The sequence below is a fragment of the Actinia tenebrosa genome, unplaced genomic scaffold (genome assembly GCF_029948245.1).
Source record: "Actinia tenebrosa isolate PJP-AT-01 unplaced genomic scaffold, QUT_ActTen_1.0 PGA_scaffold6__47_contigs__length_16458017, whole genome shotgun sequence".
NCBI classification, from domain to species: domain Eukaryota; kingdom Metazoa; phylum Cnidaria; class Anthozoa; order Actiniaria; family Actiniidae; genus Actinia; species Actinia tenebrosa.
In genome coordinates, this window is record NW_028292583.1 from 9,852,241 (window position 1) to 9,876,925 (window position 24,685).

The 24,685-nt window shown below is 39.8% G+C and overlaps 2 protein-coding genes and 1 long non-coding RNA gene across 3 annotated transcripts in view; 2 read left to right on the top strand and 1 right to left on the bottom strand.

Annotated features, from left to right (window-relative positions):
• The window catches only part of LOC116291847 (uncharacterized), a 33,897-nt gene extending 32,243 nt beyond the window's left edge, over nucleotides 1–1,654 (top strand). The window contains exon 3 of the long non-coding RNA XR_004196615.2: nucleotides 1,497–1,654. This is a non-coding gene — a long non-coding RNA (uncharacterized LOC116291847). The remainder of the gene's footprint in view (nucleotides 1–1,496) is intronic.
• A 1,554-nt stretch (nucleotides 1,655–3,208) lies between these two features.
• On the bottom strand, nucleotides 3,209–20,217 carry LOC148906018 (uncharacterized). Its single transcript, XM_089039491.1, has 21 exons — nucleotides 20,064–20,217; nucleotides 19,140–19,426; nucleotides 18,772–18,880; nucleotides 17,811–17,996; nucleotides 17,423–17,545; nucleotides 16,597–16,719; nucleotides 15,940–16,062; nucleotides 15,392–15,511; nucleotides 15,173–15,307; nucleotides 14,749–14,946; nucleotides 13,867–14,067; nucleotides 12,948–13,190; nucleotides 12,324–12,440; nucleotides 11,422–11,541; nucleotides 11,022–11,201; nucleotides 9,812–9,904; nucleotides 5,437–5,589; nucleotides 4,958–5,137; nucleotides 4,244–4,375; nucleotides 3,924–4,106; nucleotides 3,209–3,336 (listed from the first exon to the last, which is right to left on the bottom strand). Exons 1-21 carry the CDS (start codon nucleotides 20,122–20,124, stop codon nucleotides 3,320–3,322), a joined length of 3,084 nt encoding a protein of 1,027 aa, XP_088895617.1. The 5' UTR covers nucleotides 20,125–20,217; the 3' UTR covers nucleotides 3,209–3,319.
• A 1,874-nt stretch (nucleotides 20,218–22,091) lies between these two features.
• Nucleotides 22,092–24,089, top strand: LOC148906019 (lactadherin-like). Its single transcript, XM_089039528.1, has 5 exons — nucleotides 22,092–22,232; nucleotides 22,501–22,576; nucleotides 22,690–22,792; nucleotides 23,347–23,499; nucleotides 23,919–24,089. The coding sequence occupies exons 1-5, from the start codon at nucleotides 22,175–22,177 to the stop codon at nucleotides 23,997–23,999; spliced, it is 471 nt and encodes a 156-aa protein (XP_088895654.1). The 5' UTR covers nucleotides 22,092–22,174; the 3' UTR covers nucleotides 24,000–24,089.
• Nucleotides 24,090–24,685: the final 596 nt, after the last annotated feature.

The window sequence follows — 24,685 nt, forward strand, 5'->3', positions numbered from 1 at the left end:
ATTTTTTGTCTGTTACTGTGGTTCTTCAGTTGGTTTGGGCCTCCTTGATGGACGTGGTCCACGGGATGGACGTGGTCTCCTGGATGGACGTGGTCTCCTGGATGGACGTGGTGTCCTAGATGGACGTAGTCTCCTGGATGGACGGGGTCTCCTGGATGGACGTGGTCTACGGGATGGACGTGGTCTCCTGGATGGATGGGGTCTCCTGGATGAACCGGGTCTCCTGGATGGACGTGGTCTTCTGGATGGACGTGATATCCTGGATGGATGGGGTCTCCTGGATGGATGGGGTCTCCTGGATGGATGGGGTCTCCTGGATGGACGTGGTCTTCGGGACGGATGTGGTCTGCCAGATGGACGTGGTTTACCAGACAGGCGTGGTCTTCTTGCATCTTCTTCCTTCGGTTGTCGAGATGGTCTGTCCGGTCTTTTACGTTTCTGAAATTCTCTGTAACATTGGCGTCTTGCCTCTTTATCTTTTCCAGCATTGCGAAAACACTTGACGGCCTCCTCAAGGCACTTTCCCTGCAAGGATATAAAAAACCTTGTCATCTTGTTCAGTTTTGTTTAGTGGTGTCACCTTTTATGTGAATCAAAAGCTAACACCTATTTCTAATGCTTTTAATTTTCATTTTCATCGATCGAGTGAGATTCAGTACAATGTATACCAGTTGTCGAACATAAAATTATCTCCAATAAATATATCTTACATACCAAAATTGAAGTTGGATGAGGTCCTCCAGATGGGTGTGGTCTTCCAGATGGGCGTGATAGTAAGGCATCATGAGCATCCACCATCATCTATTGAATGGAAACATGCCAGTTTTAGTTATACATATAGTGTGCAAGTTACTGCTAAAATATAGCATTATGTAATATAAGTATTACACATAAATGGGAAGCAGGACTGCAAAATCAAAGAAGAAAAAACATTTTCATAATTGAAATTCGAAAACTGATAACTAAACTAACTTGTTTAACAAAACTACCTCAGAAAGCTAGTTTTACTTCTGTTTAAAGAAGACGGCCAAACAAGGAAGGATAAAGAAATTTATAACAAAACAAGGTTAGTTAGTGTGAACGGAAGGGGTAGTTCTTGAATCGCACACAGTTTTTTCGTAAACGAGGTGACGCAGGTCGTGGTGATAATTATACAACATATCATGTCAAGAAGTGTAAATGTGTTTCGGCTGGAGTGCAAAGAAAAAAACTAGCAAAAAGTCCACGAAAAATAGAAAAACTAGGAGGAAGTTTGATCCAAAGGCACACTAAACGCAATCGGTCACAAAATAACGTTGTATAAACACTTCCACAACAGTTAAGTTAATCAATCAAAAAGATATCAAACAATACAGGAATTCAGAAATAGTTATCTACATACGACTAGGTATTATATTACTAACAATTAGTTATGACTTAACAATTTCATGATCAACATCATCTTAGTCCATTTCTATTATGCTCAGTAATTTCTCATCTTCTTTTTCTGCTTTAAGGTGAGCCACAGAGGCCAGTACCAGAACAGCTACCAACAAGAACTTCATGATGTCTCCAGCTTTCTATCTTCTTTAATTTCTCTGCCTAAAGCTTGAAGCTGGTATAGAAATGCCGTCTAGTAGCAACGTTTTTATATGTTTTCTAATTCTCAATTTGCTTCAACAAAAAAAAAAAAAAAAAAAAAAGACTTTCTCTTTCTTATGTTTAAACAGCGGTGCTGGAAAGGGGTATTTTGAATTTCTGTCAATAACTTTACTTGTGGGGACTTCAATTTGGAAGCTGGCCAAACAAGATTTTATTTATAGATTGACCATAGTAATGAAAAAATCTTTTTTCAGCAAAAAACAAAAAGTTTCAAACAGGCGGGAAAAACGATAAAAATGATTTGGAGGAATATCATCTCATCAAAAAATATAAGCCATAATCCATGGAAATCCCCAAAAGATCAAAGTATGAAAAAATAAAATAGATGAAAGATTTCACACCTGGAAATACCCCCAATCCCAAGGGTATAGCCCATGGAACTCCCCAAAGCGTGGGAAACTTATCAATGACAGGTTTTACTTGGAAAACTTTCGAAAAACCCGAGAAAACCAAAACCCGTCATGCAAATGAGAGCGAGGAACGCCTGGTGATTTTCATCACTTTTACACCAACGGATTAAGCTCCAAATTAAACATTTTGAGCTGGTGTAAAAATCAAGATATTGACCAGGTGTTCCTCGTCCTTTTTATAAAGCTTTTTTGACAAAATGTTAACCCTTTTTCGAAAAATGCGTGGAAATGCCCCCAATCCCAAGGGTATAGCCCATGGAACTCCCCAAAGCGTGGGAAACTTATCAATGACAGGTTTTACTTGGAAAACTTTTGAAAAACACGAAAAAACCAAAACCCGTCATGCAAATGAGAGCGAGGAACGCCTGGTGATTTTCATCACTTTTACACCAACGGATTAAGCTCCAAATTAAACATTTTGAGCTGGTGTAAAAATCAAGATATTGACCAGGCGTTCCTCGTCCTTTTTATATAAGCTTTTTTGACAAAATGTTAACCCTTTTTCGAAAAATGCGTGGAAACGCCCCCAATCCCAAGGGTATAGCCCATGGAACTCCCCAAAGCGTGGGAAACTTATCAATGACAGGTTTTACTTGGAAAACTTTCGAAAAAACCAAGACCCGTCATGCAAATGAGAGCGAGGAACGCCTGGTGATTTTCATCACTTTTACACCAACGGATTAAGCTCCAAATTAAACATTTTGAGCTGGTGTAAAAATCAAGATATTGACCAGGCGTTCCTCGTCCTTTTTATATAAGCTTTTTTGACAAAATGTTAACCCTTTTTCGAAAAATGCGTGGAAACGCCCCCAATCCCAAGGGTATAGCCCATGGAACTCCCCAAAGCGTGGGAAACTTATCAATGACAGGTTTTACTTGGAAAACTTTCGAAAAACCCGAGAAAACCAAAACCCGTCATGCAAATGAGAGCGAGGAACGCCTGGTGATTTTCATCACTTTTACACCAACGGATTAAGCTCCAAATTAAACATTTTGAGCTGGTGTAAAAATCAAGATATTGACCAGGCGTTCCTCGTCCTTTTTATAAAGCTTTTTTGACAAAATGTTAACCCTTTTTCGAAAAATGCGTGGAAATGCCCCCAATCCCAAGGGTATAATTGCAGTTTGCTTGGAATTAAAACTTGCATATTGCAAAATTATCCTGAACATGATATCCTTATTTTTATTGATTTATAGCACAAGCAATATCATTACAGATGCTTAGTAACAGTAATCTAATTTTATAATCACTCTGAAATTTTCTTGGCTTAAACTCCACTTTGGCCTGAAATTTAAAAGGGAAAGATATTAGCATATTACTGTTTATCATTTTAAATATATTTCAACTTTTACAATACCAAAATCCTCAAGGATTGTTAGAAGAAAAAAAATAGAGGGTAAAAATAAAAAAAAGGAAGAGAAAGAGAAAGGGAAAAGATAGAGGGAAGAAAAGAAAATAGTAAGGAAGAAGCGAAGAATGAAGTAAATAAATGAGCAAAGAAAGTGACACGTAAAAATAAGAAAGAAATAAGAAAAGAAAATTGTGAAATGAAAAGGTAGTTTCCATTTTTATTATTTCTTAGATGCTATTAAAGATATAATCTTTAATATAAGAGTGATTTTCATAATTTAGCTATTAACCTCTATTAACGCATATTAATGTGTAATAGTGGTTATTAATGAGACAGCTAAGTATTGCAGTGAAAGTTTATTGACTGTATTTTATTACTTCGTTGTTTAAAGTCTAATGGGTAATAACTCCTACTAGTTTGTATTAATGATTATTACACTAACATTTATTTCACGGGTTTATGAAGATCACTCTATTCCATCAGCTAACCATTCCTACTAATTGATACTACATAGTCGTACCTGATCCCAGGTTGATGTTAACCTGTAAGTTCAGGAACTTGGTGTTCTTTCCAAAAACATTGGTAGCCACACAGGAGTACAGGCCTTGGTCGTGTTCTGATGCTTTTTGAATAATGTAACGAATACCAATCTGTTTGCCACCTTCTACTATAGACTCAATCTTAACCGGGCCGCCAAAGCCATCTACAGAAATAAAAAGTTATATTAGATGGTCCATGTACGCTCAATTCATTACAGCGTTCAAACGAGCCATGTCGAGTAGCTAAATAACTTACTTGGGTGCTTATAGAATCCTAAAAATCAAGGTATCAATTTCTTACCGGGTGTAGGTCTGGCTTTGACTATTTTTATTGATGGTGTTGGTGGACCACCTGCTTTGCAGACGAACTCTACTCGATCGTTCTCATCGACATTGATATTCATTGGGCCAAACTCGGTTACGGTGGGCGCAACTAGAAGCAACGACATGGCGACATGATTAGCAAATATTCAATCGTGCCACGCACCCGGGGTCATAAGGTTATGACCCCTTGTTGAGTATGTTTTTAGCTAAAAGTAGCGTGTGACCAAATTATTAAAAATTTTAATTAATTATCAACAATTTTAAAATTAAAAATCATTATCAATCAAGTCTGTTATCTTAAGGTATATGTGTAATGAAAATACGAAATTTTCACATGGATATTCCTCTGGACTTTGATTGCCTATCATTCGGGTCTTGATCACTGAGTCTAAATCAGTGTTTGATACGCGATGTTCTGACTCGCTGTTGAAGCATATGTATTAGTAATGCATTTGAGAATAAATTGTCAAATATTTCATACTTTAATGTATGTTAGTATGTCATCGTAGTCGATACTATGTCTTGACCTAGGTAGATTCCACATTTTAATTGAAGTCATTTGTTTTGTCTGTTTAGTCACTGAAAACATTTATTTGTATTTACTTTAATATCTTAGTAGAGATAAGAATAATACGGATATTGAAATATTTCTAGATTTCCTATGGGAGAATGTAACTCTATTCATTCTTACTTCCACAGTCATCCTTTGAATTGGATCCCTTGAATTTGGTCATTAGTTTATCTGGACACTGCTTGCATTGGCTGGCTCCATAGATATCCGAGTAGTATCCCATCGAGCATTGCGAGCATCCATTGGGGTTCAGAGGCAAGTCAAAACCATCCTCAGACGATGTGCCAGGTTTACATTGATCTATAAAGGAGATTCAAAAATATCTCAGACTTTGTCTAAGATTAGAAACCTATGGCTTGTAGTACAACGTTAATATAAGGCCTTTAAAATAGGTTTCTTTTTTCCAAGAAAATTTGGCTCTCAACTTTTACCCATTTACTCAACCTAACAGACATCTCTTGAAAAGAATCTTGGATTTGAGGTATGAAGTGGCAGTTTTTTTAGTTCTAGGAATAATTTAAAGATGTTGCTTCGACTTCTTAACGTGAGTCGTTGCTCTAGCTTTTTATGCCTGAAGACAAAATGTGAAGAAATCTTACCGATGCAATCTTTGGATCCCGCTTTCACCGTGGACTTTCCTGCTGGGCATTTTGTACACTGAGCACTAGATTCTGCAAGACTTGTGTATCCTACAGGGCACTTGATACAGTCTTTAGCGCTAGAATCATACTTGTATCCGCGTGGACAACTTACTGAAGAAATAGAAACATCAAAATAAATTTGGAGGGAATTCTACACATACACACACCACTACCCAGGGAGAAAGAAAGCCGCACCCGGGAAGAAGGGCTGTAACAGGGACTGAGAAGGATTGTCACACCTCAGGGAGAAGCATATCACTTCAGGGAGAAGGATTTTCGCACGTCAGGGAGAAGGATGCCACACGTCAGGGAGAAGAATGCCATACGTCAGGGAGAAGGATGCCACACGTCAGGGAGAAGAATGCCACACGTCAGGGAGAAGGATGCCACACGTCAGGGAGAACGATTTTCGCACGTCAGGGAGAAGGATGCCACACCTTTGGGAGAAGGATATCACACGTCAGGGAGAAGGATGCCACACCTTTGGGAGAAGGATATCACACGTCAGGGAGAAGGATGACACACCTCAGGGAGAAGGATGACACACCTCAGGGAGAAGGATGACACACCTCAGTGAGAAGGGTGACACACCTCAGGGAGAAGGACGACACACCTCAGGGAGAAGGATGACACACCTCAGGGAGAAGGATGACACACCTTTGGGATAAGGATATCACACGTCAGGGAGAAGGATGACACACCTCAGGGAGAAGGATGACACACCTCAGGGAGAAGGATGCCACACCTTTGGGAGAAGGATGACACACCTCAGGGAGAAGGATGACACACCTCAGGGAGAAGGGTGACACACCTCAGGGAGAAGGACGACACACCTCAGGGAGAAGGACGACACACCTCAGGGAGAAGGACGACACACCTCAGGGAGAAGGGTGACACACCTCAGGGAGAAGGGTGACACACCTCAGGAAGAAGGACGACACACCTCAGGGAGAAGGGTGACACACCTCAGGGAGAAGGGTGACACACCTCAGGGAGAAGGATGACACACCTCAGGGAGAAGGATGACACACCTAAGGGAGAAGGATGACACACGTCAGGGAGAAGGATGCCACACGTCAGGGAGAACGATTTTCGCACGTCAGGGAGAAGGATGCCACACCTTTGGGAGAAGGATATCACACGTCAGGGAGAAGGATGCCACACCTTTGGGAGAAGGATATCGCACGTCAGGGAGAAGGATGACATACCTCAGGGAGAAGGATGACACACCTCAGGGAGAAGGATGACACACCTCAGTGAGAAGGGTGACACACCTCAGGGAGAAGGACGACACACCTCAGGGAGAAGGATGCCAAACCTCAGGGAGAAGGATGAGACACCTTTGGGAGAAGGATATCACACGTCAGGGAGAAGGATGACACACCTCAGGGAGAAGGATGACACACCTCAGGGAGAAGGATGACACACCTTTGGGAGAAGGATGACACACCTCAGGGAGAAGGATGACACACCTCAGGGAGAAGGGTGACACACCTCAGGGAGAAGGGTGACACACCTCATGGAGAAGGACGACACACCTCAGGGAGAAGGGTGACACACCTCAGTGAGAAGGGTGACACACCTCAGGGAGAAGGACGACACACCTCAGGGAGAAGGATGGCACACCTCAGGGAGAAGGATGACACACCTTTGGGAGAAGGATATCACACGTCAGGGAGAAGGATGACACACCTCAGGGAGAAGGATGACACACCTCAGGGAGAAGGATGACACACCTTTGGGAGAAGGATGACACACCTCAGGGAGAAGGATGACACACCTCAGGGAGAAGGGTGACACACCTCAGGGAGAAGGGTGACACACCTCAGGGAGAAGGACGACACACCTCAGGGAGAAGGATGACACACCTCAGGGAGAAGGGTGACACACCTCAGGGAGAAGGATGACACACCTCAGGGAGAAGGATGACACACCTCAGGGAGAAGGATGACACACCTCAGGGAGAAGGGTGACACACCTCAGGGAGAAGGGTGACACACCTCAGGGAGAAGGGTGACACACCTCAGGGAGAAGGATGACACACCTCAGGGAGAAGGGTGACACACCTCAGGGAGAAGGGTGACACACCTCAGGGAGAAGGATGACACACGTCAGGGAGAAGGATGACACACGTCAGGGAGAAGGATGGCACACCTCAGGGAGAAGGGTGACACACCTCAGGGAGAAGGATGGCACACCTCAGGGAGAAGGATGACACACCTTTGGGAGAAGGGTGACACACCTCAGGGAGAAGGATGACACACCTCAGGGAGAAGGATGACACACCTGAGGGAGAAGGGTGACACACCTGAGGGAGAAGGGTGACACACCTCAAGGATAAGGACGACACACCTAAGGGAGAAGGATGCCACACCTTTGGGAGAAGGATATCACACGTCAGGGAGAAGGATGACACACCTCAGGGAGAAGGATATCACACGTCAGGGAGAAGGATGACACACCTCAGGGAGAAGGATGACACACCTCAGGGAGAAGGATGACACACCTCAGTGAGAAGGGTGACACACCTCAGGGAGAAGGACGACACACCTCAGGGAGAAGGATGCCACACCTCAGGGAGAAGGATGACACACCTTTGGGAGAAGGATATCACACGTCAGGGAGAAGGATGACACACCTCAGGGAGAAGGATGACACACCTCAGGGAGAAGGATGACACACCTTTGGGAGAAGGATGACACACCTCAGGGAGAAGGATGACACACCTCAGGGAGAAGGGTGACACACCTCGGGGAGAAGGACGACACACCTCAGGGAGAAGGACGACACACCTCAGGGAGAAGGGTGACACACCTCAGGGAGAAGGGTGACACACCTCAGGGAGAAGGCTGACACACCTCAGGGAGAAGGATGACACACCTCAGGGAGAAGGACGACACACCTCAGGGAGAAGGGTGACACACCTCAGGGAGAAGGATGACACACCTCAGGGAGAAGGATGACACACCTCAGGGAGAAGGATGACACACCTCAGGGAGAAGGGTGACACACCTCAGGGAGAAGGGTGACACACCTCAGGGAGAAGGGTGACACACCTCAGGGAGAAGGATGACACACCTCAGGGAGAAGGGTGACACACCTCAGGGAGAAGGGTGACACACCTCAGGGAGAAGGATGACACACGTCAGGGAGAAGGATGACACACGTCAGGGAGAAGGATGGCACACCTCAGGGAGAAGGGTGACACACCTCAGGGAGAAGGATGGCACACCTCAGGGAGAAGGATGACACACCTTTGGGAGAAGGGTGACACACCTCAGGGAGAAGGATGACACACCTCAGGGAGAAGGATGACACACCTCAGGGAGAAGGGTGACACACCTCAGGGAGAAGGATGACACACCTCAGGGAGAAGGATGACACACGTCAGGGAGAAGGATGACACACGTCAGGGAGAAGGATGACACACCTCAGGGAGAAGGATGACACACCTCAGGGAGAAGGATGGCACACCTCAGGGAGAAGGATGACACACCTTTGGGAGAAGGGTGACACACCTCAGGGAGAAGGATGACACACCTGAGGGAGAAGGGTGACACACCTGAGGGAGAAGGGTGACACACCTGAGGGAGAAGGGTGACACACCTCAAGGATAAGGATGACACACCTAAGGGAGAAGGATGACACACCTCAGGGAGAAGGATGACACACCTCAGGGAGAAGGATGACACACCTCAGGGAGAAGGGTGACACACATCAGGGAGAAGGATGACACACCTCAGGGAGAAGGATGACACACCTCAGGGAGAAGGATGACACACCTCAGGGAGAAGGATGACACACCTCAGGGAGAAGGGTGACACACCTCAGGGAGAAGGTTGACACACCTCAGGGAGAAGGGTGACACACCTCAGGGAGAAGGATGACACACCTCAGGGAGAAGGGTGACACACCTCAGGGAGAAGGATGACACACGTCAGGGAGAAGGATGACACACGTCAGGGAGAAGGATGACACACCTCAGGGAGAAGGATATCACACGTCAGGGAGAAGGATGACACACCTCAGGGAGAAGGATATCACACGTCAGGGAGAAGGATGATACACCTCAGGGAGAAGGATGACACACCTCAGGGAGAAGGATATCACACGTCAGGGAGAAGGATGACACACGTCAGGGAGAAGGATGACACACTTAAGGGAGAAGGATGCCACACGTCAGGGAGAAGGATGCCACACGTCAGGGAGACGTTAAATTGCCACATCATATCAGGAAGAAGGATTTCAAATTACAAACCTACAACAGTGCGTAAACAGTTGATGGCTAGATTTGTTATGTAATCATATAGAAATGAATGTAAGTTCCACATACCACAATATTTAATGAAGTTTGGATAACCAGTTAAACTCTTTTGATGTATCTGGCCAGAAGGACATGAATCACTAGCGTTAATTCTTGTTGCATCTGAAATAACATGAGAAAATAAATCTTCATTTGAGAAGTTCTTTTTTAAAACTTCGACCTTACTTATTTCCTGTAAGTGGACTATATCTTTATGATTATGATTTCTATGGCTACGTCTGGACAAAAGCAGTTACTTCATTGAAATTTGTAGCAATTAAAGTATTGAATAATAAAAATTGATTCAAGATAAAATATGCTTGAATGAAATTATAGAAATAAGTTGTCGCTGCCGGACAAAAATACATGCTGTATTAACTGAGAATTATATTTATGAGTTATCATTGGATAAAAAAGTACTTGTAAAAGTAGGGTGACCCTTATTCCTAACCGACACATGTTGGAATAAGAATTATAGGAATAAGTTTTTATTGGACAAAAATACTTGTAAGCGTAGGGGGAATCTCATTCCTTACCGACACATGTTGGAATAAGAATTATAGGAATAAGTTGTTATTGGACAAAACTGAATACTTGTAAGCGTAGGGGGGAATCTCATTCCTTACCGACACATGTTGGAATAAGAATTATAGGAATAAGTTGTTATTGGACAAAAATACTTGTAAGCGTAGGGGGAATCTCATTCCTTACCGACACATGTTGGAATAAGAATTATAGGAATAAGTTGTTATTGGACAAAACTGAATACTTGTAAGCGTAGGGGGGACCCTCATTCCTTACCAACACATGTTGAAATAAGAATTATAGGAATAAGTTGTTATTGGACAAAAATACTTTTAAGCGTAGGGGGAATCTCATTCCTTACCGACACATGTTGGAATAAGAATTATAGGAATAAGTTGTTATTGGACAAAAATACTTGTAAGCGTAGGGGGAATCTCATTCCTTACCGACACATGTTGGAATAAGAATTATAGGAATAAGTTGTTATTGGACAAAACTGAATACTTGTAAGCGTAGGGGGGACCCTCATTCCTTACCAACACATGTTGGAATAAGAATTATAGGAATAAGTTGTTATTGGACAAAACTGAATACTTGTAAGCGTAGGGGGAATCTCATTCCTTACCGACACATGTTGGAATAAGAATTATAGGAATAAGTTGTTATTGGACAAAACTGAATACTTGTAAGCGTAGGGGGGACCCTCATTCCTTACCAACACATGCTGGAATTTCATTCCATGTAGCCTCAGGTAGCTGACAAGTGGCTCCATATGTGAACATAAAGGTTTGTTTTCCTGTGTTACACGTAATGCGACAGTATTTTGTCGAGCCATAATTCATGCAGTTCGTTAGTTTTCCATTGTCAGGGTCTTCAGCAACGGGACATTGCAATCCTAAAAAAATGAAGAAAGACTTTACTGTAAAGCAATTGTCGATAAAGCCGAATAACCCTATTGCTTTGTTACACTTCCTGCATTGTCTGATGCGGAATGTTCATCAGCTGAATCTATATTGTATTCAGTCCGTGCTCGGAAAATGCTAACCAAAAATATTTGACCCATATTCCCTTTCGGGGAACGCAGTCAACAAAACTGGATTCTAATCAGTACTCACTCTTAACAGTGACTGAAAAGCTACATTGAGCCGTGTTTCCTGCAGCGTCTTTTGCAACATACAATACCAACGTTTCCCCAAGGCCAAACTTTTGATTGGGCTTCTTGTCGGAGGTGACACCTGATTGAAGAATTAAAGCGAGCAATCAATAAATGACTTCATCCTTACAACGTTCTTATTATCGGCTGCTCACTATCGGCTGGCGAGGAACAACTGTTATAAATCTTACTTTCTAATTGGGTTGCGCACGCGCACGTTATGAGAACGCAAAGCAAATGGACGTGTTTTCCATCTCTTCATTATTGGATTAACATTTGCTATAAAGTGTAAACTGTGCACTGTATAAAAACATCCCACATCGTATGACCGTGAAATATATCATGTATCATATGCAACCAAGAGAAAATGAACTAAGAGAAGGAATCCCCGTGTCCCATCATGTGCACACTTCAATACTATTTTTATAATCATTGACGCTATTTTTAACTCGTTACCATGCCCGCGCGATAATCATGCTTCCCTTTAATGCCTCGTTTTAGGACACGAAAAGCGCCATATTTCGCTACGTCCGCGGCAAAAACACAGGCTTTGTTTACTACAAGACTGGAAGCCGCCTACTCTCAAGAAATCAACCAATCAGGTTCTTCGTTTAAAATGTCTCCAAGCTAGAAATAGCATCAAACTGTGCACATGATGGTTACAAGGCTATATGGGTAGGATTCCTTCTCTTAGTTCATATTCTCTTGATGCAACGCATGCAGAAAAGGTCGTAAATCCCGTGTCGTAACCATGCTTTTGCGAAATTCTACTCTATCACTGTTAAGGAACGCATCGCCACGTGAAAGCCCTTATAGTAATACATAGTTTAAAATAATAAGATAACTATCGTCGTCGATTCATACTTGTGACGTTGACGTTGTCTGCAAATTCAGGATCGCGCCATATGATCACTTTATCTATTCCGGGGGAGCTCTCGTAGATGTTGTTAGGGCAGTACACAACACGCGGAGGTGTCTTGTCTGAAGATGGACACAATGTAATTGGTTAATAATCATGCCGTTTGGTAATGTACAGTACATGTACTAAAATGGACATTATAATCTAAATAAGAAAGCAGCTAAGACACTTTCCACATTCAATGTAAGTTTAAACTTGAAGTTAGCAAAAAAAAGCTAACCGTAATAAGATTTTTGTCGCTAAACATAGCTCAATAGGGGAGCCATTTTACCAAATAAATATGCACATAGAGTAGTTACAAAACGTTTCTTAGAGACATCAAATTGCTACAAAAGTTAGTTGGCCTTTTCGGTCCATACGAACTAGGTTTTGTTTGAACGAACATAGTCTAGGATGGCTTTTACTTTAGTAAAATTTAACTTAGCCATTACTTTTTGTCATAGTTCCATGCCAGTACCTCGCATCGTTCTCGTACTTATTACGAGTTATTCATTTTACTTCATTTTAGCAAACCGTATTTTATGGATGTGCAGAATACGTTTTTGAGGGATGAGCTATGAAGCATATACCTTCAATGATGACATCTGTAGTGCACTGTGCAACATCACCATTTTTGTTGGTAGCTTTGTAGGTCAGCGTAGTTGTACCAGCTGGGAACACAAGGCTCGTTCGGTATTTTTCTGGGAACATTTTAACATCTCCAACATTGCTCTTTGGCTTTAAAAGCAAGGCTGTGACGTCAGCTTGGTTACCATTCGGGTCCAGGGACATGACTACGTCAGGTGGACAGTTGATCCAAGGTTTAATAAATACTGAAAGAAATAAGATGTCAAACAATTAATAATAACAGTGGCCTTAACCGTGTTTCCACAGAATGGCTCTTCTTCAACTAAACGTCAATGGAAATTTACAGTCAAATTTTGCAAAAGAAGGAGAAGACCCAAGAAAAACCCTCGAAGCACAGGAGAGAACCAACATACAACTCTACTCACATGCAACACTGAGTATAGGAATAGGCCATTTCACGGATCCCGTAACTCAACCTCAGCCTCGTCAGCGTGTAATTATTTTTTAGAATTTGACTACAGTCCGCAGTAATGAAAGGAATTTACACATCAACAAACAATTGAAACACTTAAAAATTTCACAGGTTGTAGGCAATTTCTAAAGAATATATTACACGCTGACGAGGCTGAGGTTGAGTAACGGGATCCGTGAAATGGTCTATTGAACACGAGTCACACGGAGGCGAGCTCTCTCACAGTTACACCATCAGCGCTTTCCCGTTATTGAAAAATATTTTTTTTCGGATGTCTATAGGTTAGGTGAAAGGCGTTGCTATCTTGAGATGGCTAATCCTTTTCATTTCTCGGGGACCCAGGTAAAATAGACAAAAATACAACTCTTTCCTCCTCAAAACAATGTTCAAGGCCTTTTTTTATCACTTAAAGTAGGAAATATCAAAGTGTGGTACCTAATTTTACTAACCTTTGGCACAAGTCGCTGGGGTGCTGATGTCCCAAGCACCACTGTTTGTACAATCCCTCTTAGGATTCTGACCATTTTTCAGGGAATAGCCTTTGTTGCACCGATAATAGCAAGATTGTCCAAACGTGTTACCAGTTGTGCTACAGAAAGGTGGATAGACGTATCCATTGGCTGGCGGGGTAAGACTTGGACATCGTATTGCTGTAAATATATTTAAAATACGAAGGATATTGAGTCCTTTGAGTTCTCTGGCCAAGAGACTTAGTACGCTGCACAAGACGAACTTGTCTTTAACATGGACACAGGGGATTGTCCGGCAATTCTCCTCAGGTAGGTTAAGAGTTTGAAAACTTAATAATTTTGCTTAGTTAATTTCTGAATGAAATTTCTGAATCTTGAATTTGATAATTACAACTCATGTTACAAGCAGCATGATATATGAATATGAAATTCCTTTCAAAATTATGTTGGGAGTGGAACTTACAGTAGCCTGAACATTTTGTGTTTGGATACACGTAGAGTATAGCTAGACTTACAGTAAAATATATTCAAAAGCAAACACGATTTTTCTCAATGGAATTTGTGCCACTTCTTCTGTATTTTCCTGTTAGCGAGATGATTTCGAGAAGGGTTTAAGGTGTCATTTCCTAGAGCACTATATTTGTTTGTTGCGCATGAGAAGAGGCATGAATATGGATACAACCCAAACATCAAGCCCAACCTAAATTGAGAGATCTATCCCCACCCTTTCTCAATTCTGATTTGACAATTGTTTTCTATAAAGGATATGAAAGTAAAGATAGAGTTAAGGTGCCACGGTGTTTTTTGTAAGCCTTGGATTGATTTGTACAACTTCTATATAACAATACTGACGGTACTCACGTCTACAGCTTATGATGGGCATATCCCAGCTGGTAGTATCCAAACACGTCATGGTATTCTTGCTTGGATCTGGCAGGTTGTAACCTGCCTTACAGCTAAATGTACATTTGTCTCCAACTTTTCGTCCATTTTTTACCAAGCATTCACTGGGACTTACCGAGGTACCTTGCGACTCGACTAATGGGGGGCATGTCATGCCTGCAATACATTTTAAAAAGTTGAATAGTATCGATGAATAGTATTGATAATGTACACGAGTTCACGAAGTTCAAGGGTGCGACTGAAAAAACCTCCTTTCATGGTCGCCGCTATCATATTCGCCTACCGACAACCTCTGACTTACGACTAGCTAGTACACTTCGAAGGGACTATATCTATAAAATAAAAATGGTGACTTTATTCATGGAGTAACGAGTCCACTTACGTTCACACTGCCTTTTGTTGTTGGGTATGTATTTGAATCCTTTCTTGCAACGACATTCATAGCTTCCCTGATAGTTAAAGCAGGTTGTAGATTGATCATCACAGTCGTCTGTTTTACGTGCGCACTCATCAATATCTAAAAATACATAGAGCAAAGTCAGTTACATGACCATTCCTGAATACATTACGATTTTAAGTGAGGCAAACTTGTCTTTCCTACCTCGACATTTCAGCTTGTCGTACAACTCAAAGCCACTGCGGCAACTGCAAGTGTAGCTGCCATTGTTGTTATGACAGAATGTTTCGCAGCCACCGTTTGCCAAATAGCATTCATTGGTATCTGCAGATGACATAAAGAATGTCGTAACTCAAGTTTTAAAACGAATTTATAAAAGTTAGGGGCAGATTTTTGTATGACTATGACAATCGTATGTCACGAACATCGATTTTTTACAGTGACATCTTTACATGTTTTTTTCTACAGTCAAACGAAATCTACTCCTATACAAATTATTCCTATACTTCTTACATGGTTTCATTATATCCATTGTTTCAAGAGAAATTGATTATTGCTTTAGCTTTCTATTTTATAATAACGATATAATGTTGATCACAACTGTATCATTATATATATATTAATGAACTTCTTAGGCCCACGTCAAACGACACATGAGCCAAACCTAATTGAAACAATGGATAAAAAGGCGGTCTTCTTTAATGTCTTTAGGTTCGGCTCATCTGAGGTTCGACGCTTGACCTTAGTCTTACCGACGCAATTCTTTCCCGAGGCATCGACTTGAAATCCTACTGGGCATGCGCATCTGCGTCCTCCTGCCAGGTTAATGCACGTATGACTGCAGCCTCCGTTGTCAACTTTACACTCATCGATATCTAACAAAGCGAAAACATAAGATTGCATCTTTGTATGTGTTATGTTACTTCTTCGTAGTATTCTGTTCGTTAAATTCAATATTTTCTCAGTTTCTTTTGTTCAAAAAGATTAAATTCAGTTAATGAGTGCAAGCTATGAGCCTTCACTCTGTGACGTTCGAATAGGTGAATGTAGGTAGGTAGTCATATAAAAAATAGATTATGTAAAAAGGACATTTAGATTTTTTAATGAAATCACTCGAAAACCACACCAACATAGCTGCTCTCCCCTCCCCTCCCCAACAACCACGAATGAAATAAGTTGCTTGCATCATCCCTTAATTCCTACGACGATGTAAGGACAAAAATTGTAGCAGTCATCTGAGCATGGAGGATATATATGACATCGTGTCTACCTAACGAATGCCTAAATACTATTGCTGGGTTTCTGCTAAATCCTAGATTAAATATCTTGGTTGGATCGAAACTAGGTAAACGGCCAACCAAGGCCGCCCCAATTTATGTGATAAGAGTTTTAAAGAGTTTACCGCTTACCAATGCATGTATGGTTGTCAGCAGACATTTTGTAACCAGTCCAACACTTGCACTTATAACTTCCTTGATTATTTTCGCAAATTTGGTTACAACCTCCATCATTGATATCACATTCATTGATGTCTGAATATAAATGAGAACACACCATCAGTGAAGCTACCTTCACTCTTTGCCATACATCGGCTCACTGGTCACACATAAAACCTTAAATAAAGGCAGCAAGGTTTTTTAAAGGAATGAAATGACACTTTTATAATAAACATCTTTCTACGTTTCCCACGTCATCTTTCAGTATACATTTACAAGCTCGACGTGGGAAACGTAGAACTTTTTTTTAATTAAAAGTGTCATTTCATTCCTTGAAGTAGAGGCTTTGACAGGAGGCACAAAGATAGAGTCTTCCTCCCCCGAGAAATTGAATTCTTTCTTATGTAAATCAGATTAGACAGATTCAAATGTTCCTGCCTCCTGTCATGGCTGCCATCACGTGATGGTGCAAAGCCTCTATACTGTTACATTTGCTGCTTATTAGACCAAGCTGCAAAGTACTTTCATTTCAAAGGATCAAAAAATTAAACTTTGCAGCCTTAGTTGAATGCATTGGCCAATGAACCGATGTATGGCAAGTAGTTTATTACAAATGGCTTCCGTGACTTTCCACGGTGAGTCCCTACAATTACCACGCAGTATAGTATAATTCTGCTAGCAACACAAGTGTAGTATATCATCTTCGCTCAGTTACGAAAAAATATATAACTTCCCAGGTTCTTCCCATGCAATAGTTCACATTTTTTGGTTCGATGTCCTCTTTCTCAATTTCACTTACCGCTACACCCGTGTCTGTCTCTTTCAAGCTTGTATCCACTTTTACAAGAGCATATGTAGCTACCGACGGTGTTCTCACAAAAGTCATCGCACCCGCCATTGTATCGTTTACATTCATTGATATCTACATTTTGAGCGAAATCAATGTAAATATAACTGATGCTCTCAAATATTGTGCTCAAATGATGCTTAGTTATTAGTTAATAACTTGGGTTTAACGACTCAGGGTATAAATGCTACCCTTGCCAGTAAAGCAAGGACGATTTTATTCACTTAATACACAGAAGAGTAAAGAGTTTTCCAGAGACTATAAGGCGTAATACATACGAGTGGTTTACACTGGGGAATGGCCTACTTATTAAAGCTACAGCATGAGTAAAATCGTGTACCTTTGCATGTTCGTTTGTCATTCAACAACTTGTACCCAGGATGGCATTTACAGGTGATGTACTTAGTACACATCCAGTCCGTCACACATCTGAAGAAACACACACCCATGAAGCAATACCTTTCATTATCTTTGCAGATCTGTGAACAGGTGCCGTTTTTCTCTTTGCATATCTCTGGTGCTGGAGCTGGAAAAAGGAACAACAACAAAAAGATGCTTTGTGATGGGTGCAGACAAAGCTGAACAGATAAGAACAACGGATGTCAAAACATGTCCCTTTCAAACTGGTCGTGAGAAAAGCTCGAAACCTGAAGAAGTATTTTCGAGCTATGGTTTTAGAGTTAGTGTGCATTGCTGGACTACACCTTTTAGATGAATACAAACTCTATACTATATTTAGGTACCATAGCTGCTATATCTACGGTACCATAGCTGCTATATCTAGGTACTATAAATACTATCATCGTTAACCAACTGGATAGATTACATCAAAACTATGCCCTCCACATTTAATATCTTTTCCATTATACATACATACATAGTTTATTCAAATCGCAAATAAATTATTGACAAATAGTAAAATACAAGTAAGAGCAGAGGCTAGCAAAAAGCGATACAAATAAGACAACAAAGCACAATAATAGGCGACTTGAAAGGAAGTTATGAGGTTATCCCTATGTGAAAACTCCCAAGAAAAAACAACAAAACATGACAAAAATGCATTATAAAGAAAGACCCTAGCGTTCTAGATCTTTTCATTTGGTTCATCAAATAAATGCAATATGAAGAAAGAAATGGCCAATATGGCCGAAAGCTTGGCATTAGAGATTAACCTATAAAACGTAGCTGATACGGTTTCTCATTTGAATGCATCCTTCGCACGAAAATACGATTAAATTTAAAGATGTGCAAGGAGGAATGGTGGTGGTACTCCTCGAAAGAATGAATGAATGAATGCTAACCTTCACATCCGTAAATCTCGACCCTCATACAAGGAAATGCATTGAAAGAACGAGGCACTAGACGAACTGCAAAGGCATTCAATTGAACAACAACGTCTGAATGTGATATCTGTTGAAAAAATAAAAATACTCGTATACGCCATATAAACGTTATCCAACACAATAATTAACGAGAAAAACAATATAAATCATGCCAATGATAAAATTCTAATATCAGATATAAAATACATAAAAAATAATTTATTCACTCGTGATTTTTGAGTTACCCTCTCTCTCCTACGATAGAAGATGCGGTATTGCAAGAATATATATTGCATTCCCTTCCCACAAATCCAACAAAAAAGAGGTAAAGATACTAAGCATATAACCTGTTTAAAGTTTTGGAACTGAACACCATCGCTGCTAACTTGAAGGAGGTACTTGGTCACGCGTCGAGCCGTCTGATTGACACCAGGGTTTGCCTCCCCATCTATTTTGATCCTGGTGATGCGTTTAAACGACGAAAAGACAATCTGCAAATACTCGCTGCTTGAAAAATTCTGAGTTGGGCACCAGGCAGATTTTGAGCTCATTTGCGCATGACTTGCAGAAAAGTTGGCCGATAGTTGAGATGATGACGTCACGGCGTTGTTAGTCAGGAGAGACTGGTTACAATCTAATAAAGATGAACATCGAAAAAGTTTAACTTTAACTTTAAATTTTACTTTAGGTGGGGTGGGATGGGGTATGTAAGACAGAATTAGTGATAAGGAAGATGGTCCAAGGGGGGAGCGGAAAGGGTATGTGTTGTACGCCAAACAACAAGTGAAATTAGACCTGGGAGAGCGGGCTGCAGAAGCATACCTCTATGAATTAGGCAAGTACAAACAGCAACATTAAGAAAGAATGGCGGTGTGTTAATTTATTTTATTGGGATTCACTAAGTAAAAAAAATGGCAGTCCCACTTGTTAAACCAAGCTACTTATTGTTATGACCATTTAAAAGCATCGTTTTCCGATTTTTTGCTTTTGATCTTGTTCTATTATTTCGCAAAAGAAGTCAGATATCTATTTCTATTTTTTTTCTGCTGTTGATGATTTAACGAAGTTCCTTTCAAACGATTGTTGCATTTGGGTCAGTTTCTCTACACGTATTGCATGTATTGACCCAAATGCCTCGACTTGAAACAATTGTTTGAAGGCAACAGAGCGTAACTCTGATATGTGTTAAGAGTTAACTAAGCTAAGCGTTATTCAAATTTTTTCAAAGGTAGCCGCAATAGTTTTTTAAAGTTAGATTTAAGATAACATACCTTTATCTCCCAGTACGCCCGACTGTAGCAGAACCACAGCAGTTAAGGCAAACCACAACATCCCGATTTAAAAGATTTTCTTGAAGATTCTTTTTAATGGTTGATGACAAAGCCTGAATGCTATAGGAAAGTGGAACACAAAATAGCTAGGATATTGCTCATTACGACCCAGAGACAGCTGTAACATCGAAGATATACATATATTGATTCGGTATAATAAATGAGCAACAAACGTTTGGGGTTATGATGAAAGAATTTGTTCAGCTCGTCAAGCTGGTCAAACATGACAGCGCTTGATGTACCTTTGTGTGACTTTATCAAAAGGTGCCTCAAAATAACTAGGCTCTATCTTTTCTACGTTGAGTTGAATACAGTACAGTACTTCAGATACTTGGCTAATACGATTCTTAGAGTGTATTAATCTTAAAAAGCCGCTTTTAAGAACCTAGTATATCAGGAACCTAATGGCTAGAATATGTGATTAAGCCCTCATAGTCGTGTAATCATGTCTCACAACACATGAAGCACATTTGAAGCATTTGATTCGCTTTTAACGAGAGAAATTTTGTAATAATTCAGAACTGAATTGTTAACTCATTAACCAACAAACTACTGAACTTAAATACACAATAAAATAGTTAAATTATAAAAAAAAAAAACAACCAATAAAAAAAAAAGAAATTCATTTCCCGCCAAATAAATAAGGTTCTGAAGAACGACAACTTGATTGTTTTAAAGCTTATTTCTCAGTAAAATACGATTAATCATTAGCTAGAAATGGATTTTGTTGTTTCGAGCATGATAAGATTAGTTTAGATTTGCTTTTAACTAAATCCCAAGCCATATAACACCTCAGGGTTTATCAAATAGCTTCCAATTTTGTGATCCAAACACCCTTCAACAAAACCAACCAATCTTACTATTACCGAATTATTATTAATTATTATTAGCGAATCATGGAGGTAAACACTGAGAAGAAATTCCGTCTTTTATTCTCGTCATTTTCTAACTTGGATAAGTTGATAGAACACAGTAAGGAGTCAGTACCACCTTCAATTTAAATTTAATTAAATTTAATCTTTTTCACTGCACAGATAAAAATACAATCATAAAAAAAGAAGTGTGGGCGCAGCCATAAACCTATTACACATTGGGTTGTGACCAGGAGTTTTAATACCTTAAATACGGTTTCTACAACAAATAAATATATACGTCAAATATAGAGAATAACTAAAGTAAATCAAAAACTCAAGAACTGGCGAAATAAACTAGAAAAATACTTACAAAACAAACTGGTCCAAACTTGACTTGGACTGACTACAAAAACGTAATTAGTTCTAGTGAATTTATACTGGAAATTTGAATAATCAATGAAATGGAAAAAACAATGAAAAATAATGAAACAAAGAGACTTAGAAAACTGAAAACGAAAGGTAATGAGGCAAAATAAAACAAAATCCCGTGCATAAATATAATAGATATACTTTGCATCTTGCACCTACAAGAAGTTTTTACGAAAAAATAGCAATTGACAAACAAAAGGGGAAATACAGCGAGGAAGGCTTAGAAATGACCCCGATTAGAATAATACGGCGCGCGAGCACACCCATTTATGCCTTTTTTTAATGCATGCGTCGATTTCTTCCGAGATATCAGAAGATCATTAGATTCACTCAATCATTGTAACGTACTTTCATATCTAGAGGATGAACACTTTATTTTCTTGGGATACACTACGGTTTTTTTTAGCTGTTTTAGTGTAATTCAGTTTAGTTCAGTAGAGTTTCCTTGGTTATATTGTTATTATATATAAAAAAAATACTATTAAAGAAAATTGAAATCAGTTTATTAATCAACATTAATATTTTGACGTTGAAAAGAAGGAAGAGAGGGGAGGGTTTGGAATTTTTTGTTCATTGCATGTCTTCATTGCATGTCTTCTTTATCCAGCTGTATCTCCTGAAAAAATATCAACGTCGAAGGCATTTCACCGCAAGTAAAAGCTAAAGATAATCAAATACTGTAACGTCTTGGTATTTACTCATATGCTATATTCAATCAGTGATAACACCAAACGTTACAGGGCCCAAGAGCTTGAAGACTGAGTGAGGATGAATTGGACGGTTTTGATAGCGTTATGTTTGGTTCCTTTTACTCACAGTGCCTTAGGTGAGTCAGAATTGCGTTAATTGTCTTAAAACTTTAAAATTTTCAATAGAAAGTGAGTACTAGTCACACGTCTTTTCAATAAAAATTAAAACTAAGGTTTTGACCGACTTGAGCCGAAGGTCGTGGTTTCAATTTTCATCTGGTCTCAGAGATTTTTCTCTGAATTATCTTGTCCACGCACACATTTCCTTCATATTAAGGTTTTATTTCTTTAGGAAATCTTTAACGCGACTTAAAGGTTATTGTATCTTTTATTCTTAATCTTCAGTTTGTGACCAACCCGTCGGGATTGAAGACGGGCGAATCCCTGATCAGAGCTTCAATGCCTCATCACAATATAGTCGGTACGTTGAGCTTTATTAATAATATCAATTAATATTAAAAATTAATCAATTAATATCAATTAATATTAAAAATTAAGGATTTGATAATTGAGATTTTTCTTGATTAATGGTAGTTTCCAGTCCGCTAAAGAGGCTCGTTTGAATAATTATCAAGGCAAGACTGGCGGAGTTGGGGCATGGTGCCCAAGAAAGGATGTCCTAAATCCAAATTTGCAGGTTAGAAAATATTCAAAGTTATTTTCCGTATACCCTCTACTAAGCCCCTAGCCCCCACCCCTAAGGGGAGTTGTGGTCCCTTCTCTTGAAGGGCCTTGGAAACTCATTTCACCTGTCGAGATTATGATTATAAAAATTATAAGTTTCCAAAGACCATGAATTATTGCCAGCCTTCAGGTCCCAAACCCCCTCCCCTCTCCCCCACCTTTTTCTAATAAACACCCACTCCCAAAGCACTTAGTAGAGGAAAATATGGTAATAATATAACAATTGTGTGAAATTTAAATTCAAAATTAGTTTATTTTGATAATACGGTCGAGGAAGTTGGAGTTATTCTCCAATAGAATGCAGAAAAGGCAAGACCTGGAGTATTTTGATGAATAAAATAAAAAAAACAAAACAAAACAAAACAAAGCAAAAGCAAAAAAAAAAAAACAAAACAAAACAAAACAAACAAACAAACAAACAAACAAACAACAACAACAACAAAACAAAACAGAAATTAAGTTGGGTATTGGGAATTTTATACCTGGTTTTCTTGCAATTTTTATTAGGTTGACTTGGGAAGTGTTCGTAAAATTGCTTACATCCTGACCCAAGGTCGTAATACTACCCATAGTCAGTATGTCAAAGAGTTCAAGGTGTATTACAGCACACGTGCCAATATTTTTATTCCCGTAAGAGAACCAGGAACTTCAACACCAAAGGTAACTTTGATCTGAAAAACCGCTATGTTTTTATTTGTATAATTCGACAATCCCATATCAAAACTTATAATTATTCCTATCCTAATTTTAGTCATCCCATCCAGCTTCCATCCTATCCCATTGCATTCAGCCACATCTTATTCTTCCTTATTTCGTGTTATGCTCTACTTCCCTCTTCTCATCCCATTTTCTTTTATTCATTCGTTTATCTATCTTTCCACTCAGTCCTTAACTTCTGATAATCTTCTCACTTCTCTTCTCTTTCTTTTCTCCATTATCACCTATCCCGTCTATATTTACAGTGCTCGTACTCTGTACCTTGGATTTCCGTTGTCCCCCTCTTTAATCCAAAAATTCACACAATTTATCCAGCATTCATCAGCTATATCAGCTTATAATTTTATTTCTTTTGCACGAAGCTGTTCCGTGGAAACACAGACATGAATAGCATCGTTAAGACAGACCTTCGTTTCATATCCATCATATCCTATAAACGCTAGGTACATTCGTATTTACCCAACAAGCTACTATGCAAACCCATGTATGAGGTTTGAGCTACTGGAATGCTTTTGTAAGTAATATAAACTATTAACTACATTGAAAACCAGGGAAGTTGATCATTTATTTTTTATTTTAGTTACAGTTATGGTTTTACTTACTCTTAGTCAGGGGCTGATCCAGGGAGGGACAGCCCCCTTCAGTCATAATAGTTTTATTTGGTCAAAGCAATGAATTTAAAGTAAAATGAGAAGTTCCTAAATTCAGTCAAGCCCCCTTATATTTTTGGCTGGATACCCCCTGCTAGTAGCCAAATAAAGACTTAGTTCGTATTGTCTATTTGGTTATAATTCACATATAACAAATAGCTTTTTATAGGCGGACATTTTATATTGATGTGAGAAAAATCGTGGCAAAGAAGATGACAAAAGATGATGCCCATCATTCGTGCAATTGAGAACATTAAATCAGAATGGGAAGTTGCACTACGTCCAGATTCACTTTCGCAATCTACACCAATAATTTATAGATCGTAGTCATGTTTTAGAGTGGAATTGGCATAAATGTGAATTCATTATCTCACGGGAATTGAAAATATCCTTTAAAACCAACCACAGCGCGGGAGGTAACTGTTTTTTCCAATCAAGTGTTCGGACGAAAACGTTTTAACAGACAGAGTCAGAACTTT